Source organism: Triticum aestivum, chromosome 6B, assembly GCF_018294505.1.
Source record: "Triticum aestivum cultivar Chinese Spring chromosome 6B, IWGSC CS RefSeq v2.1, whole genome shotgun sequence".
In the NCBI taxonomy this organism is placed as follows: domain Eukaryota; kingdom Viridiplantae; phylum Streptophyta; class Magnoliopsida; order Poales; family Poaceae; genus Triticum; species Triticum aestivum.
In genome coordinates, this window is record NC_057810.1 from 42,380,985 (window position 1) to 42,398,079 (window position 17,095).

Sequence of the window (17,095 nt, forward strand, 5' to 3'; positions counted from 1 at the left end):
AGAAGAGGGACTTGTTGTATCATTGTTCGCCTTTCTTTTCAGAGATGCGCCTTGTGCAAGCGTCGTCTTCTTAGAGGACGCCTTTGCTGCGGCACGCTGGTGTGAGTGTCGCCCCTTGGGAGCATGATGTAGTGTGGTGGGTGAGTCGCAGTGGGAAAACTCTTTTTGAGGAGAGGTCTCCTGGGTACTTACATGGGAGGAAGGGAGAAGGCCGGGGTAGTCGGCTATAATGGCCACTTCCATGCCATCATAGCTCGTCTAATAAAAGACTCCATCCTGAAAATCTACAAACATGTTCGAATGCTCTTCATATCCAGGATCAAGGTCTCGATTATGGTCCTCTGGCTGTAGAGCGGGGCTGTAGATCCCCGCGACGACTTTTCTCCATTCCTGTTAAGGGTAGTCGAATTAAGTTTGACTAAAAAGCATAGTTAAGGAAAAAAGGTCAATTAAGGCCTATAATCAAAGACTCACCCAGTCAATGGGGGTATGCATGGAGAAACCTTCTCGACACTTCAGGCGAGCGAAATCTTCTTTTTCCCCTTTGAAAAGGTCAGCAACATGGCGGCCAGCGCGGCAAAATTAGCTGGTCCCTTGCGCCCACAATGTGAGGTGTCGTCCTCCCCGTTGTAATGCCACATGGGAAGCCCCGTGGATTGAAGCGGCTGAACGCATCACATTATTGAAATTGCCATTACCTCGACTATAGTTAGTCCGGAGTGGGCAAGTATTTTGATCTTGTTCACTAGCCTCTTAACCTCCGCACTATCTTCTTCTTCATAGCTTCGGGGACGCCAGCTGGCACACTTCTTTAAAGGGGCGGAGGAAAATTCGGGAAGACCTTGACGAATTCGGTCCGGAAGGACAACATCTTCGATATAGAATCACTCTGAGAGCCACTCTTCGGATGCCTTCTTCAGAGTGCCGGACAGGTAGCCTGTTCTGCCTATATGCCATACTTCGGCGCCGCCCACCACGAATATGGATCCCTTCTGGGAGCGAGGGACGAGGCAGAAATATTTCCTCCATAAATTGAAATAGGCCTCGCAGCCTAGAAACAACTCGCAAAGAGCAACAAAGCCCGCGATGTGTAGACTGGAGCCCGGCGTGAGGTTGTGCAGTTGGAGACAGTAATACTACAAAAGACCTCTGAGGAAAGGGTGGATTGGAAATCCCATGCCCCTCAGTAAGAAGGAAACGAAGCACACCCGCTCCCCTTTATTGGGATTAGGGAATTTCTCCGCCAGGGCTTAACCATTGAAGGTAGTTAATCCCTCCCGAACGGGACTAGATCCGATGGAGGGAGATATCCCTGCGCCTGAAGCTTGGTCAATTGGGCATGGGGCACCGAGCAGCTCTCCCAGTCGCCTTCTTGAGGGCCTTGGGGACGCAAGGAAGAACAAGGAGCGTTGGCCATCTTTGGTTGGTTTCCTATGGCAAGCTCTAAGGATTTTGGTCTGGTGGAGAATGGAATCTGAGATTCAATCTCTTTAAATAAGCGCCTTCCCTGCATGGGCCAAGGGGTTATTTGTAAAAGTACTTAAACCCTTCGTATTCGTCTGACACGTGGAAGTCGAGGCGATGGCGGCACGGCAGCTGAAGAGTACAATATTTAATGCAAAGGCTGAACTATATGGAGCACAATGGGGAACTTACCTTGCAAAGCCGAAGACATGAAGCCGGATACAACATCGTCACTGAAGGCAAGTTCGGGGGCTACTGAGGGAGTCCTGGATTATGGGGTCCTCGGAGAGCCGGCCTATGTGACATGGACCGGACTGACGGGCCGTGAAGATACAGAACCAAGGCCTTCTCCCGTGTCCGGATGGGACTCTCCTTTGAGTGGACGGCAAGCTTGGCGTCCGGATATGTAGTTTCCTTCCTCTGTAAACCGACTTTATACAACCCTAGTCCCCTCCTATGAGGGTTTAGTCCTTAGGGGCGACCACAATCAAACAGGCTAGAAATCTAGGCTTTAGCCATTACGATCTCGAGGTAGATCAACTCTTGTAACCCCTATACTCATCAAATTCAATCAAGCAGGAAGTAGGGTATTACCTCCATTAAGAGGGCCTGAACCTGGGTAAACATCGTGTCCTCTGCCTCCTTGTTACCTTCGATCCTTATACGCATAGTTCGGGACCCCCTACCCGAGATCTGCCGGTTTTGACACCGACTGCGGCGACTGCGGATCCAACCATGATCGGATCCGTTGTGGGGTGGCCTTCAGCCGACCGGTGGCACGTGGAGGGACTGGTGAGGAGATGTCGGATCTCCAACGATTTACCGACGTCGGCGTTCGTCTTCGTGGCGAGAGTCCACTCGGGTCCAGCCAACCGCCAGATCGGGATGACGTGGCTTTCGGTGAAAATCTTGCCTGGCTGCGGTCATGGCGGACGATGGCGGCGTCTCGGATGTCATTCCCTTCTCGAGGCATCGTCGTTGCAGGTCACGTCAACCTGATCGGAAGGTTCCGGGGGAAACCCTAGGTCTGGATCTACCGGATCGGACGATGGCAATGTTTTGATGTCGTTCTCCCTCCTGGGGGCATCGTTTTGGAGCAAGTGTTGGCTGGAGGGGACAAGAGGAGGAGCGGCGTGATATCTGACACGTCGACAACGATGGGTCTCAGCAGCATGGAGCAGCGGGGTCTCGCCGGTGGGCGTGTGATGATAGACGAGCGCGGGATGGTGGCGTTGTCGGGCGTCGTGGTGGCATCGACGGGAGCTAGACCGGGCAAGGTACATGCAGCAGTACAACACTAAAGATGGATTAGTGGCAGGTGGCTGCGGCGGCCTCATACCCAGCAGGCATCCTGCCTGAGGAGCACGCCAGACTGGTGGCTGCCCATACCTGGGAGGCGTCCTGGTCGGGACCTCAGGTCTTAAATGTTAGGTTTGGCAGCGAAGTCTGTTTCATATTAGGCCTAGACTACCAGCGCCCCTTCATCAACTTGATAGGAGTAGCAACATATGTTGTTTAGATGGTGGCTTTAGTCTTACTGTTGTATGACTTTGTAAGGTCTTGTGTTAATAATTAATAAAATGGCCGTATGCATTGTCTAGATGCAGACGCCGGGGGTCTTCCTCTTTTTATAAAAAAAAAGTACAAAGTTGAGACACTTATTTTGGACGGAGATATATATTTGATTAACCGAAAATAATTCGGTCGCCTCACCTCACACAGTTTCATATTGCCAAGCTTCTGGTTCGCATCTCTCTTACACCAGCCGAGCCCTCAAACAAGTCACCGAACAGACGCAGAGTAGCAGCTGCAGCAGCGTCGCCGCTAACTCAAAAACCCTAGCGCGCGACCGCGGCGGACGGACGGTGGTGCTCCATCACAGCTTCTGCTCCACTCCAAGCTTCAGATCTCCAGACGGCAACCGTACGCCGGCCTCTCCTCCCCTCAGAAGAGAAGGCAACATCTGAAACACTTTATCTCCAGGTAATTGCCATCCATCTTCTCTTATATGCATGTTATAGATGGTTAATCATCACAACAACAGCGTCGTGCACGTCTACCATCAATTCGATGCCAACTTTTCATAGTTAATTAGTGATCTACCTCTTGGTCTAGTAGAAATTCTTGGCAGGGATCACAAATAAAAAGCTACTCCCTCCGTCCCAAAATATAAGAACGTTTTAAAACGTTCTTATATTTTGGGACGGAGGGAGTAATTGTGTTTGGTTTACGAACACGATATGCTTTCTCTGTTTCATAGCACTATATTGAGAATTGTTAGTATCTCATAGTAGTACATATGTCCATGCTACGAGGAAATAAGAGTTAGCCCAGTAAGGGCATGTACAATGCTGCTATCTTAGGAGTGCCACGTAGGATAGATGATGAGGTGGAGGAGAGAGAACTCATAAGAAAAGGCTTGTCTTCTCTTATTTAAGAAAAGACATGAGGTGATCTCTTAGCACAATGTCTCACCATATTTTTAGGAATTGCTAGTTATTCAAGAAAAGGCTAAGAGATGACCCGTTGTAGACAAATTTTTTTGTCATCTCTAAATCACATGCAAGACTTAAGATAAGACTATCTTATCAATCATTGTACATGCCCTAACGGATTAAGTTCATCTGGGCATCGAAATCAAATTGTCTAGCTATAGCCTAGTAATTAATTAATCGGTTGAGGGTCCGTTTTTTGGAAGGCAAAGTTGAATGGGTTGCCCGGCCAATAAAGTTGGATGGGTTGGGAATTTGGGATTAGTTTGAAGCTTGTGTGGATAGCCACTTGCTTGCTTGGCTGGATAAGCTAGCTAGACTAATCCGTTTCTTGTTTGGCTGTCACTTGTCAGCATATGGTGGTTGAGATTAGCTCGTCTTCCGTAGGGGTCAAAAAACATTGTAACTATGTTGCTTGTAATTGTTAATTCTGCTACTTGCAATAATTAATTAATTAGGGCGTGTTTGGCTTTGGCTATAAGCTCTGGCACCAATACAGTAATGACAAGGGCAGCGAAGGCCGAGCATCTTTTGTCGTTGGTGCGTCTCGATCATTTGCATAGGTCAAAAGGCGTGTTTGGCTTTGGCTACAAGCTCTGGCACCAATACAGCAATGACAAGGGGCAGCGAAGGCGGAGCATCTTTTGTTGTTTGTGCATCTCGATCATTTCCATAGGTCAAAAAGTCTTCCCATCAAATCTGATAATATTTCCCTCGCGATGCTCGTTGTCAAAGTCGGAGCTGTCGTTTGTTTGTGCGTGTGACCATCTGTTGGCATGTGCCGTCTTGGCTTGTGCAGCTGTTCTACAGCTCTGTGTTCCATGCCGGTGGCCAGGTTGACCAGGGGTGCCCATTTTGTGGTCTGGATTGTGTCAGTTTTAGCCCGGTTTTTCATCAATTAACCGGGCAATTCTCCTTCTTCTTAATCAATAATAAAATGGCAAGTCTTTTGCCTCGTTTTGAAAAAAAAATCTGATAATATAGTGTAAGAGATTGATTGACTAAGAAACAAGAGACCAGTTACTTCACAAGTATGCGTCCATTGTTGGTTTCACACTTTCATTGCATAATACATAGTCCGGTCAGTGCCAATCGATCGATCATGTATGTATGTCTTAATTTCCTGACCTGGGCGCTCGATCCTTGTAATTAGTCTTTGAGTCATGCATCGAGGGTAAAAAGAACTAGCCTATGTAAAGTTCACTGTTTGTCTCTTTACAACAGAATATGCATCTCTCTTCTGTAAATATATATGTGTATTTCACGATTACTTAATCAATTGGGTAAATTTGAAGTTAATTTGATCGAGCCTCACAAATAATGCTCGTGCTCAAGTTTCAAGCTAGGGCAAGTTAGTTGGTATATAACAGGCCCGGGTAACCAACTAATGGATCTCCGAGTTAGTATAACCCAAATTGAGCTGGAGTGCATGCTAGTTGATGATGACGCAGAGCCCAAGGCCTTGCCATTCCCACTATTGGAGAAAATAACAGATGGTTTTTCTGATAAGCTGGAAATTGGAAGAGGTGGCTTTGCGGTGGTTTATAAGGTATGCAAAAACGCTCTCATGATGCCCGCACTCTGACTCTAGTTTGATCAAAGTTTATCCGAAATGATAGCTCAAAGTTTATTCTTGCACGGTCTCACTGCTGCAGGCAATGCTTGATAATGGCATTATCGCTGTAAAGAGGATGTCCAATACGTACATGTATGAGAAAGAATTCCACCGAGAGGTGGAATGTCTAATGAAGGTGAAGCACAAAAACCTTGTGCGATTTCTCGGATATTGTGCTGACACCCAAGGGAATATGGGAAGCTACAACGGGAAAATGGTTATGGCAGATGTGCAACAAAGATTGCTCTGCTTTGAGTATCTACCTAAAGGAAGTCTTGATGATTATATTACAGGTAGGTTCATGTTTTCGTTTAATTTTCTTCATGGAATATTACTTGGTTGGTTCAACCTACTCAAGCATATAGCTGAAAATCTACCGTGCAATATGCTATCTTGCATTCAGAAATCAAGGAAGTGTCTTAAATATATACTAAATTAAATCCCATTTCTCATCTCCCTTTTGTAGACTCTTTTGGAGAATTTGAATGGAGAAAGTGCTACCAAGTAATAAAAGGGATATGCGAAGGGCTAAATTATCTTCACCAAAACAATATCATGCACTTAGACCTAAAACCCGGAAATATATTATTGGATGAAGATGTGATGCCGAAAATTACTGATTTTGGACTATCAAGGTGTTTTGAGGAAGGCCAGACACGAGTCATTACTGAAAATGTGGGCGGAACGATGTAAGCCAACTTAAGCCTCTTGGAAGCTAAATCTGTGAAAAAAATAGCTATAATGTAATTTTATATTGCAATCGCTCAACATATTACTAATTGACCAGACTATATGTCTTTGCAGAGGATATTTGGCACCAGAATTCCATACTGGTGAAATCACACACAAATTTGACTTGTACAGTCTTGGTGTTATAGTTATGGAGATGTTGACCGGAAAGAAGGGGTATCAAAGTATTGAAGATGTATTGAAGATTATTTTAACCTCTAGTCTCTAATCACCACCCCTCATCACTTCTCAATTTATTCTTTTATCACCCCTCATCATTCCAAATCATCTAACTTCCCAACCGGTCACCCATCCCTCTCACTACTCCAGCCCAAGCACGCTTAACTTCCGGGTTCTATTCTCCCACGCTCCAAGTCTGCACTTGTTGTTTTCCTGACAATAATAAGATGTCAATCCTATTAACCTTCAGGAATTTTGCTTGAGCATGAAGTGACACATTTCACTGTTTGAGTTTGAAACTATTGTTTTAAAAAACAATAATTATTTAGTAACACTAATATTTCTTGAATAATTAGTTTGACCATTGTTTGACCACAGTTTGACCACAGTTGACCACAGTTTGACCAGATTTGACCAAAATTGAAATAATTAAAATAATTATTTAGTAACACTAATATTCTAGAATAATTAGTTTGACCATTGTTTGACCATAGTTTGCCCACTGTTTGAATTTTTTTCAATTTTTTCCACTCTAGATCTTACAAGCCCCGTAACTTTTTTTCTATTAGGTTTTTAAGGATTTTGAAAATTTGGATGTAACTTTTCGAGTAGATGATTTTTCATATAAAAAACTTTTTCATCCGAGTTAGTATGCAAAAGTTATGCCCATTTTTACAAATTTCAGAGAGATTTTGCAAATAAAGTCAAAATTCACATTTGCAAATTTTCCCAACAACTAGACCACATATCACATGAGAAACTTATTTTCTTTTATTTTTTTAACATTTCCATTATTTTCTTTTATTTTTTTTAAAACTGAAAAGGCGATCCCCGGGGGGGGGGGTAGAGTTTGAAAATGGGACCTTTAGTACCGGTTCGTGGCACGAACCGGGACTAAAGGTCTCAACCCCATTAGTTCCGGTTCGTGCCACAAACCGCGACTAAAAGGGAGGAGCTTTAGTCGCGGTTGGCCTGGCCAACCGCGACTAAAGGCCTTTGGGCACCTTTAGTCGCGGTTGGCCTGGCCAACCGCGACTAAAGCCCGCGAGCGCCCTGGGCCCAGGCATTTGGTCGCGGTTCATCTGCCGAACCGCGACTAAAGACTTCATTAGTCGCGGTTCCTACAGTTTCGCGACTAATGGGGCTGGACGGAAGCCTCTTTTTCTACTAGTGTAAGAAATTAATTACGCATGCATGGTCCAATCAACACCCAGGAAAACCTCCATGCATAGTGCAAGCGCGTTCATTTTCTTTTTGAAGGGTGCAAGCGCGTTCATTTATTAGAGAGAGAGTTTAACTGCTGCTTTTCGCCTAGCCCAATCCACGCATGTCTAAGGGGGTGTTTGGTTCAGAAGTCCTAGGACTTTTTCTAGTCCCAAGGACTAATTAAAAAAGACTCTCCAGTAGAGTCTTTTTTTAGTCCCTATAGAAAAAGTCCCTCCCGTTTGGTTCCTAGGGACTTTTTAGGGACTTTTTCTAGTCTCTGAGACTAAAAGGCCCCTGAGACTAAAAAGTCCCTGAACCAAACACCCCCTAAGTCACGATGCCCATCCTAGAGTATCTCCCAGAACTTGTTGGTTAGTTTGTTGGTAAATATATCCATGTCATCAACCAACAATGTATCATACAAGTACTCCAATGATTGTATGTAAGATTGACCAATAGAAGGTGAGAGAATATGAAAGCTTGCTGTCTTTCTCTTTCTTTACATTGGGGCTTGTGCACACGTTGTTGGGTCATGTTCGTACAACCTCACACGCTTTCTTCATTTATTACTTGACACCTCATCAATGCTTACATAGAAAATTTACCAACAAGTATCTTACAACTATTGGAGACGCCCTATGCACCTGGACGGAGGGAGTACTTTTTTCTAACAAAACACATTAAATGAGAGCTCTTTTAGACATCTCGTAGTGGAGAGTATCATGCACATGATACTAGTCCATGATGCTACTTTTCCAATGCATAGTATCATACACTTGTACTATGATACTCAGTGGCGGAGCCAGAGCTTTTCTGGAGCCTGGGCAAGTTCGAGCCTTAGGTGAAAGAAATTTGGGTGTTTGGAGTACAACATATAAAATGACACCAAATTTCCGAATCAAAAATTCCATTAATATATTATATGTTGGATATCAGGAGAATAGTCACAATTTTTTCATCTTTCTTGGAACATGCTCAACCTCATTTGGATTAAACTAATCGGCAACGTTAGGTGGTGGCTGTGGCTCTACTTCTGTTTCCGATTACACTCTATTCACATTTGGAGTGCTTGGTCTATTAACCCAAAACCTCCTCATCACCGAATTATATGATTTAAATCTTGAAGTTAACATCAACTATTTAGAACAAATCTTTACTACAATCACGAAGAATCGTCACCAGTGACCAATTACCCACACCCTGACCTTAAAATAAGGCCCAATCTTGGAGTATCTGGCGGATCCGTTGCGGCTCCACCAGCTGCTAGGCACGCACCCATGCTAGCCTTCGCGGCTGATCCGTCTCCATTTCGCGGCTGATCCATTCCCCGTCTCGAATGTGAATAGCCAAACAGGCGGGGCCACAGAGGGGTGGAGCGATCGACCGATTGTGCCTCATCTCAAGTAAATGAGTTTTGCTACACCCACGTGTAATTACGAGGTGAAGGGGGTTAGGGAGCGATTTGACAGCGTATAATTGGACATTAATGAGGCAGCCGGCCGACCCTGAAATTCAGAGGAGTTTGGTTAGTGTGGAAGCAAGTTTCGTCCGTTCCAAAATAAATTTGAACAAAAACCATGACATATATTTTGGAGCTTATGTTTTTTAGAGAGAGTAAAAAGCTTTATGTTTTTGTAGTTTTGTTCATTCCAAAATAAGTGTCATGCTTTTAGTTCAAATTTGAGCTGAAAGCACGAAACTTGTTTTGGAACAACGGAGTAAAAAGCTTACTTTTTTTAGAGAGTAAAAAGCTCTTCTAGGTCTAGCATTTTTCCAAGTAAACAAAGCAACAGCCGATGAGCCCAACCACATATCTTAGGTAGCCCATTACAGAAGGAAACACAAGTAAACAACAATTAGCCCATTAATCTATTGTATTAATCCAGCTACTACTACACTAGTAGGCCTTCTCGTTTCATGAAGTGAGCAAACGGAAGCCCGTTTCGGCCACTTCTGCCCAGGTAAACCATGGTGGGATGACAATTTTTCTAGTTGTGACATGGCCATCGCTAGCTTCCATGTAGCTAGTGAGCCCGGGCAAGTGCCCAGGCTAGCCGGGCGTTGGCTCCGCCACTGATGATACTGTATTATAAACCATCTCTCACATAATTAATTATAGTATCACATCATATTTTTTCTTTGGTGGCAATGCATCATACTCTCCCACTATGGGAGGTATTAGATACAACAATAAAATATAATCCATTGAAGAGCTATATCTAAATAAGCATTTAATGCATATGATATAGTTTACTCCCTCCGTTCAGGTGTATAAGTCACATTACGAAAACCAGATTTTTCCAAAACGTTTAGGCGCCGTTCATTAACTTCCCATCTCGATCCCCTTCCAGCCTCGTTCACCAGCGAGATTTGCCTCCACTGCCTCGTTATCTTCTAGTGAAAACCCCCTTTCTCCCGTGTTTTTCTCAGGCAATGACCAATGCATGTAGCACGTCTATACTTTGATTAGGCAAGAAATCAAAGCGGCTTTGCATGCTAGAAGTACGTAGGCCTGCATGGGTAGCTAAAACGTCATCTTCTTAACTGCCGCAATTAAATGCTACGCCCTCCGTCCGGTGAAGGATGTACATTTAGCTTTGAAATTTGTTCACAAAAGAGTGTAATTCTATCTTTCCAATGCACTTTAAAATAGAAAAAAATTATTTCTCTCTCATCACACGGTAATCAAGACCAATAACATTCAACGCACGGTCTTTTTAATTTCTACATGCACTTAGCTCATTGGGGGTTAGGTAATTATAGAGGAGAGAGATGGTGGCTTGCACCTTTCCAATGCATTTTTTACTCCACTTCATAATTTGTCCTAAAATATTTCTATATGTACACTTTTCATCCGATGAAGGGAGTACGTTTAGAAGAAAGAAATGAGCGCTTTGATTGGAAAGAGGGCCGGTCTAGATTTTTCTTCTCCTCCAATCTGCTTGCACCTAGGTCGCGCTGCACCTTCTAATATGACTTATACACCTGGACGGAGGGAGTGAAATATAATGCATTGGCAGTGCCTTAAATATAAGCTGCCAATGGAATTTTTTTTTTGCAAAGTCAACGGAATACTAATTAAATTGACCACTCTCGTTGCAGTTCACTCCGTCAAATTTATTGCAAGAAGGGAATGGATTGTAGCTGTGACAAATAATGCTGAGTTCTGTGTCTACAATTGTGCGTGTGTAACAAAAATTGAGAAGATCTGGTGTGTCGAACCTTGGCATAGCAAGATCAGTCTAGTACTAGCCGTTCATCCAATCCTATCGTACGTGTTCTCACCGGGGGCACTGCTTTTAGACTGGCAACTGGGCTGGAAGCGCCAACGTAACTATTCGGCTGCTGACGTAAGGACAATCGCATTTAACCCAGGGGATGCCAGCAGTTTTGTAAGTGGGTCTTTTGGTGGCGAAGTGCAGGTTTGTCTGGCCGGATTTCTTCTTTTCGCTAACTAAACTTTGACTCTATGGAGATAAGTTTCACTACAACGAAACCTTAAGTACTGTTGTATATGCTTGGTTATGTTCAGGTTTGGAGGCTTGATTCTTCTCTCCCTGAATATTCTTTGCCTGGGCATATGGACAGACTGAATTGCCTTGATTTTATCACACGCGGAGATCAATGGTATTTGATCTCTGGCTCTGATGATTGCACCGCCAAGGTATATGTGCCATTATCCTCAAACACGCCACACTAGCTAATTTAATACAGTAGGCGCCTCCCCTCAATAAAAAACAAAAATAAAACAGTAGGGGTCTCACATTATTCTGAGTTGCAGAGGCCGGGATGATCCTCCTTTGTCGGAAATAAAATAATGCTAAAGCCTAAACGCTACTTTTCTTTCAAATCAGATATGGGACTTGCAGAAAAGGGTGTGCATTTGTACGCTGGAAGCTACGTCTCCGGTTCTTTGTGTCCTTGTCCATCCAAACCTTCCAGTTCTAATTACAGGAACAGCAGATGGCATCATGCACGTCTGGAGCTCCACTAATTTCAGGTAATCACCGTATAATTAAACAACATTATGTTGTTGCATATAATTAAACGCCAACTAATGCTGTCATGGAATGTGGTACCAAATTTATAACCCGTAGGTGCCTATGTTGCATATACTATGTATTTTTTGCTCTCATCTTGGGAGATTTGTAAGTGATTGCACAATAATCCACAGGCTCAAGAGAACCATTAACTTAGGCGGCGGTGGACGTGTTGTCGGTCTCGCATGTTTGATGGGTTCACGAAGGTACATGCCCTTGTTATTTTAATTTCATTTTTATTTTCTGTCTGACTAGGAGAGTTGCTTCGCTGCATGCTCTTTAGGTGGGAAACAATGATATAATTTTGTCTCAATAATTATCAACAATCAATCAAGCTTGCCCTTTGTTCATGTTCCATATTTTTTTAATAGAGAAAAAATATTTTTGGCCCCACAAGTTTGCGCAAAAGTACACATTTGGTCCCTCATCATTTTTGGGGTGATTGACATTTCATCCCTCATGTTCCAAAACCGACCAAGAATCGTCCAAAACCGGAGCGAAGCGGTATGGGGCTGACATGTCAATGGTTTTCGGCTCACTGTGCCACATGGCGGTCAAAGTCAACTATTTCTCCTACCCCCATGTCTCTCTTTCACACAACTCATTTCCCAAGGTCTTCTTCCCCAATATCCTTTCTCCATCATCGGCTCCCCGATATCTCGGACATTCCTTCAATGCCGCTCCTCAACGAGGCGAGCGCCTCGCTACCGCCAAGCACACCATCAACAGGCACCTCCCGTATGTGTGCTTCCCGAACCGAAAGCCTCCACAGCCATCGCAGCATCTAGTTCCATGACGCATGCGCCTGGGAGGCCGTCCAGTGCACCCTCCTCGTCCAGTCGCAACACCTTCCTCAACACTGCCCATGTGCCCGCGCTGGCCTAGCACGGACAGTAGTAGCAAACAAGTCGACCCTCTGACGCTGGTGTCGAGGAGGAATGCATGGAGCTTGTCTTGGAAGGCGAGGTCCATGGAGGCGACGCCCTGGGAGTACATGGCCACACATGCGACGTTGTTGGCCTCGAGGTGGCGCGGACCCCATGGAGCATGGTGGTTTAGAGCACCGCACCGCCGTCGGTGCTGCTGGTGGGGCGGGAGCGAGACGCGCGTTGCCGTCAATGGGACAAAGTGGGAGGCAGTTAGGGTGGAGCGGGCGTTGGTGTACCTGGGGATGGGGCGACGCGGGGACATGGACTTCGCCGACCCGATGGAGGACGGGCACCTAGTTTTAAATTTCAATTTCAGGAATATTTTAGCACCTACCGAAATTACCGAATTTTAGTGATTTCTGTTTACATTTCAGCCAAAGAACCGGAATGTTCGCTTGAAATTCAAAAATATATTTGAACATTTAAAAAATATTTTGAAAAATATTTGAATTCCTGTGTACAACTGAAATTACTGAAATATTTTTACTGAGAGTTAAATATGTTGGTGTCTACTGAAATTGCTTCATCGAACTCTCACTGAAAGTGAAAACCGCAACGGCAGAGAAAACGGGGTAGACGAGACGGTCATATGGGGCAGAGGAGGAGGAGCTCGGTGGTGGACTGGGCACGGATGGCGGGAAAGAGGAGAAACCATGGGAAGTGGACTACAGTGCGAGGCGCGTGCAATGAATCCCAAAGGCGACGCAAGGAGCATATTTCTCTAGGTGGTGGGGAAGGCTGACTGCGGCGGCTCTCCATTAGAGCAACCCAGCAGAGTCACCATATCCGCAACATGCAAAGCACTTTTGGATGGCGCTCCATAGTTTTTTGGTGGCTGCGGAGGTTGTGCCCAAACACAGAGTCGCCATATGCAGCCTTCATAATTTTTCCGATTTTTATGATTCAACAATATGTTTACAAACCATTAATTTGAATACAACAAATAGTCCAAGTTAACAAATAATCCAATGAAACAAATTGTTCAAGAGAAAAAATGAATTAAGGAAAGTTAAACACACCATCGTCCAGCTAGATGCTATTGATGCTCAGTAAAAATCTTCACATGGCTGATCATGGGCCAGTCTTCAATCTTCTAGTACGCCTCAAGAAATGTTCGAATATGGTTTATGTGCCTACGAGGCCTGACAGTTGTTCCCATGTGATTATAGTCTTTGGCCATCGGTGTTTCCCTCTCATCCTGAGTGATCATATTGTGTAGGATCATACAGCAAGTCATGATCTTTGTAAAGCAATCCTTATTCTAGAAACAAGCAAAACCCCGAACAATTGCAAACCTAGCTTGCAGCACTCCAAATGCTCTCTCGGCGTCCTTTCTCCCTGCTTCTTGCACCTTTACGAAATGTTTATGTTTCTTACTTTGAGGATTAGAAATCGTCTTCACAAATGTTGACCAAGATGGACAGATGCCATCGGCTAGATACTAGTCTTGGTCGTACTCATGGCCTTCACCTTATAGTTGCATCCTGGAGCAGTACCACTTCCTAGACTAGCAAACATATGAGATCTCTGCATGACATTGATGTCATTATGAGATCCGGGAAAGCCAAAGTAGCAATGCCAAATCTAGAAATCCTCGGAGGCAACCTCTTCCAAAATCATAGTTGGATCACGGCAATGCTTGGTGAACTGATAGTGACATGATCCCGGGAAATTCTTCGACCTCCAATGCATAAATTAAACACTCTCAAGATCCCAAGACAGCCTCTTGCTTCACTGGTTGCTAAAAGCCTCGCCGTTTCCTCATCGTTGGGTGCTTGCATATATTGAGCTCCATAAACCCTTACCACAGTATTGAGGAACACTTTTCTGCACATTATGATTGTATTTTCTGCCATTAGAATATCGTAATCTGCAGTATCTGCAGGAGTGCCATATGCAATCACCCAAAGTGTTGCGGTCACCTTCTTTAAACAAGAAAAACCCAACAGACCAATGACATTCCTGACTTGCTTGAAAAATAGTTCATTGGCTTCCATGTTTGGAAATTTGACGGAACAACCGTATGGACACGTGGAAGCGTCGTTGGAATAGGTAGGGAGGGTATCTAGTATGTGGGGAAAAGTAGCCGGCCATGAGCAGATTATGGCAGGCTACTCTATTTGGGTGAAATGTCAAATGACCTATCTACGACCCCGCACACTTCCTCTTCATTCGGTTGTCCCTATCCATTGGGCAACCATCAATACAATCTCATTGTCTTAAGCGTCCATCACCCCACTCTCAGACTTGTCGCTTGAAGACTACGGTGAATTATCGAAAAACTTCTCTATCATCGTCGACATCTACACTAATTTTGAATCCTATGTCATCTACACGAATCTATGCGGAGCTAGGCTACTACACATGAGCAAATTTAGGAAATTTTACCTTGGGGCAAGTCGTTGAACATCAAGATGTTGCATGGATGATGCGGGAGATGGAGTTGGTGGCGGCAGATAGTCGGCGCGTGATGCCGCCCTCTTTAGCAAGCCGAAGAAGGGTGGATCAGCGGCAGAGAGATGCCTGCATCTAAGGATGGCAATGGGTCGGGTATAGGTTGGGTACAACAATCCCATACACAACATGCTCATGTGCGCCAATGTCTGCCCATACCCGGCGGGTACCCAACGGGCAACTCAACACACTAATTCAAAAATATGCCATTCAATAGTATTTTTTGACAGAAATACAAAATTGAACTCAGTTTCATGACATGGTCAAAGAAAAAGGATTTCATTAGTTCAAGCAGAACACTTCAATAGTTTAAACAAAGGGATTCATGCACGACCACACATTCACATAGTTAAAGTGTATAACTTTGTCGGGTCATGTTCGGGCATGCCCATAGGCAATAGTTATACCTATACCCTACCCATGGCTAATCGGGTAGGGTTCGGGTGCTACCTTTGGGCACAAAAGTATGCACAAACCCTACCTAAGCGGGTCGGGTACCCATGGGTAAAACTGTCATCCTTACCCGCATTGACCTCCCATGGCGCGACCATGGCAGTGGTAGGCGGGACGGCGGGAAGCAGGCGTGGGGCTGCGGCGAAGTGTGATATGTTCGGGAACGGCTCAGTGGAGGCGAGCAGGGCCAATTCGTGGTGGTTTTTGTTGGGGGGAGGGGGGGGGGGGGGGAGGAGGGGTCGCAGCAAATGGCTGCAGAAGGGGCGCGCATCCTGAAATGTCCCTGGTGCCAAAACAATTAGTGGATGGAGGGAGCACTATATTGCCTTACCCAACCTCCAAATATGGAGGCTCGCGAGCTTGATTTGGAGCAACCTTCAAAAAATATGACGGTGGAGCGCTGGATGACGATTCTGCTAGACCCATTTTTGGCTAAAATTGTCATATGGGCAATTATTTTGGCGGTCGGGCTGATATGACAATTCTGTTACACTTGCTCTTAGACTAGCCACAATGATGAGTAACATACACTAGTAACATACACATATCTCTAGACTATATTACTATCTTTATAGTGGGTAGTAACATAAGTGTGGTAATATGCAAAGCTTCATTTATTAGGTTATAGACTCATATTGCATTGGGACATGTGATGTTACAGTAACTAGCTAAGTTACTATAACTACCTCTCTCCTCATTAATCACTGCCACATAAGCAAATTTGCTGAGTTGGACTTGATGTTACTGCTGAAATTACTCCCACTGTGGCTAGTCTTATCACCAAAGGAGATGAGGTGGCGACTAGCAGGGAAATTTAGAGAGAGCGAGATGACTTTGACTGATGACGTGGTAGCTGGGATTCCAGAAACCAGTGACTTGTCAGTCACAAGCTTTGCTCCGGTATTGGACGATTCATGCCTGGTTTGAAAACATGAGGGACGAAATGTCGCACCAAAAAAGATGAGGATCCATTTGCGCAAGATTAAGGGATAAAAAATATACTTTTCTCCTTTTCTCTTCTTAATATCTATGCCAAATATTTCAAGATTCTTATTCCTATTGTCTATTTATGATAACAAAGTTGTGAAGAGGAGTATCTTTATCTGACAGGATTGTGATTGGGCAAGAACGCCATATTTACCATGGATATCCATGACGAGGAAGTGATTGTGCTCCAAGCGATGTAGACACCGGCGAGTCACGCTGTCGCTGGCGGCTACTAGTGGTCTGAGCTTGAGGATCCAACCAATGCGCCCGCCATCGTTGGGAACTTTCGACTTGATGTGAAGATGGAATTCTGAACCAAGCACCTCTTACTGGAGTGTAAACTGTTTGCAACTTGTTAATTCGGCATGGAATTGAGTACATCTACAGCTAAATCGTCTGCCACAACTGTATTGTAAGCTGAATAATAAATAGCTTCAGATGTGCGATTAAGGAGATACTAGCAAATATGCCCGTGCGTTGCAACGAGGGAAAAAAAATATTGAGCCTCATGGCTCAAGACTCTCAACAGGTCCACATCCTCTATTT

General features: G+C 44.6%; 1 protein-coding gene and 1 long non-coding RNA gene across 3 annotated transcripts; both read left to right on the top strand.

Moving 5' to 3' along the window:
- Positions 1-3,235: 3,235 nt before the first annotated feature.
- Positions 3,236-6,677, top strand: LOC123133371 (cysteine-rich receptor-like protein kinase 19). 2 transcript variants are annotated; one of them, XM_044552865.1, is made up of 5 exons: positions 3,236-3,447; positions 5,292-5,505; positions 5,612-5,864; positions 6,038-6,260; positions 6,376-6,677. In XM_044552865.1, exons 2-5 carry the CDS (start codon positions 5,344-5,346, stop codon positions 6,527-6,529), a joined length of 792 nt encoding a protein of 263 aa, XP_044408800.1. In that variant the 5' UTR covers positions 3,236-3,447; positions 5,292-5,343; the 3' UTR covers positions 6,530-6,677. The 2 variants fall into 2 exon arrangements, with proteins under 2 accessions (XP_044408800.1, XP_044408799.1); XM_044552864.1 differs by lacking the exon at positions 3,236-3,447 and having other exon boundaries at positions 3,701-5,505.
- A 4,899-nt stretch (positions 6,678-11,576) lies between these two features.
- Positions 11,577-16,860, top strand: LOC123133372 (uncharacterized). Its single transcript, XR_006465240.1, has 3 exons — positions 11,577-11,686; positions 11,861-11,932; positions 16,673-16,860. It is a non-coding gene; the product is annotated as an uncharacterized lncRNA (long non-coding RNA).
- The last annotated feature ends 235 nt before the right edge of the window (positions 16,861-17,095 follow it).

What these genes read in the sequence shown, in the direction of transcription:
- LOC123133371 (XM_044552865.1), top strand. Translation starts at nt 5,344, where the DNA reads ATGGATCTCCGAGTTAGTATAACCCAAATTGAGCTGGAGTGCATGCTA. An exon ending in GCTTTGCGGTGGTTTATAAG is followed by an intron (nt 5,506 to 5,611) that starts GTATGCAAAAAC and finishes TCACTGCTGCAG; the next exon opens with GCAATGCTTGATAATGGCAT. An exon ending in GAAAATGTGGGCGGAACGAT is followed by an intron (nt 6,261 to 6,375) that starts GTAAGCCAACTT and finishes ATGTCTTTGCAG; the next exon opens with AGGATATTTGGCACCAGAAT.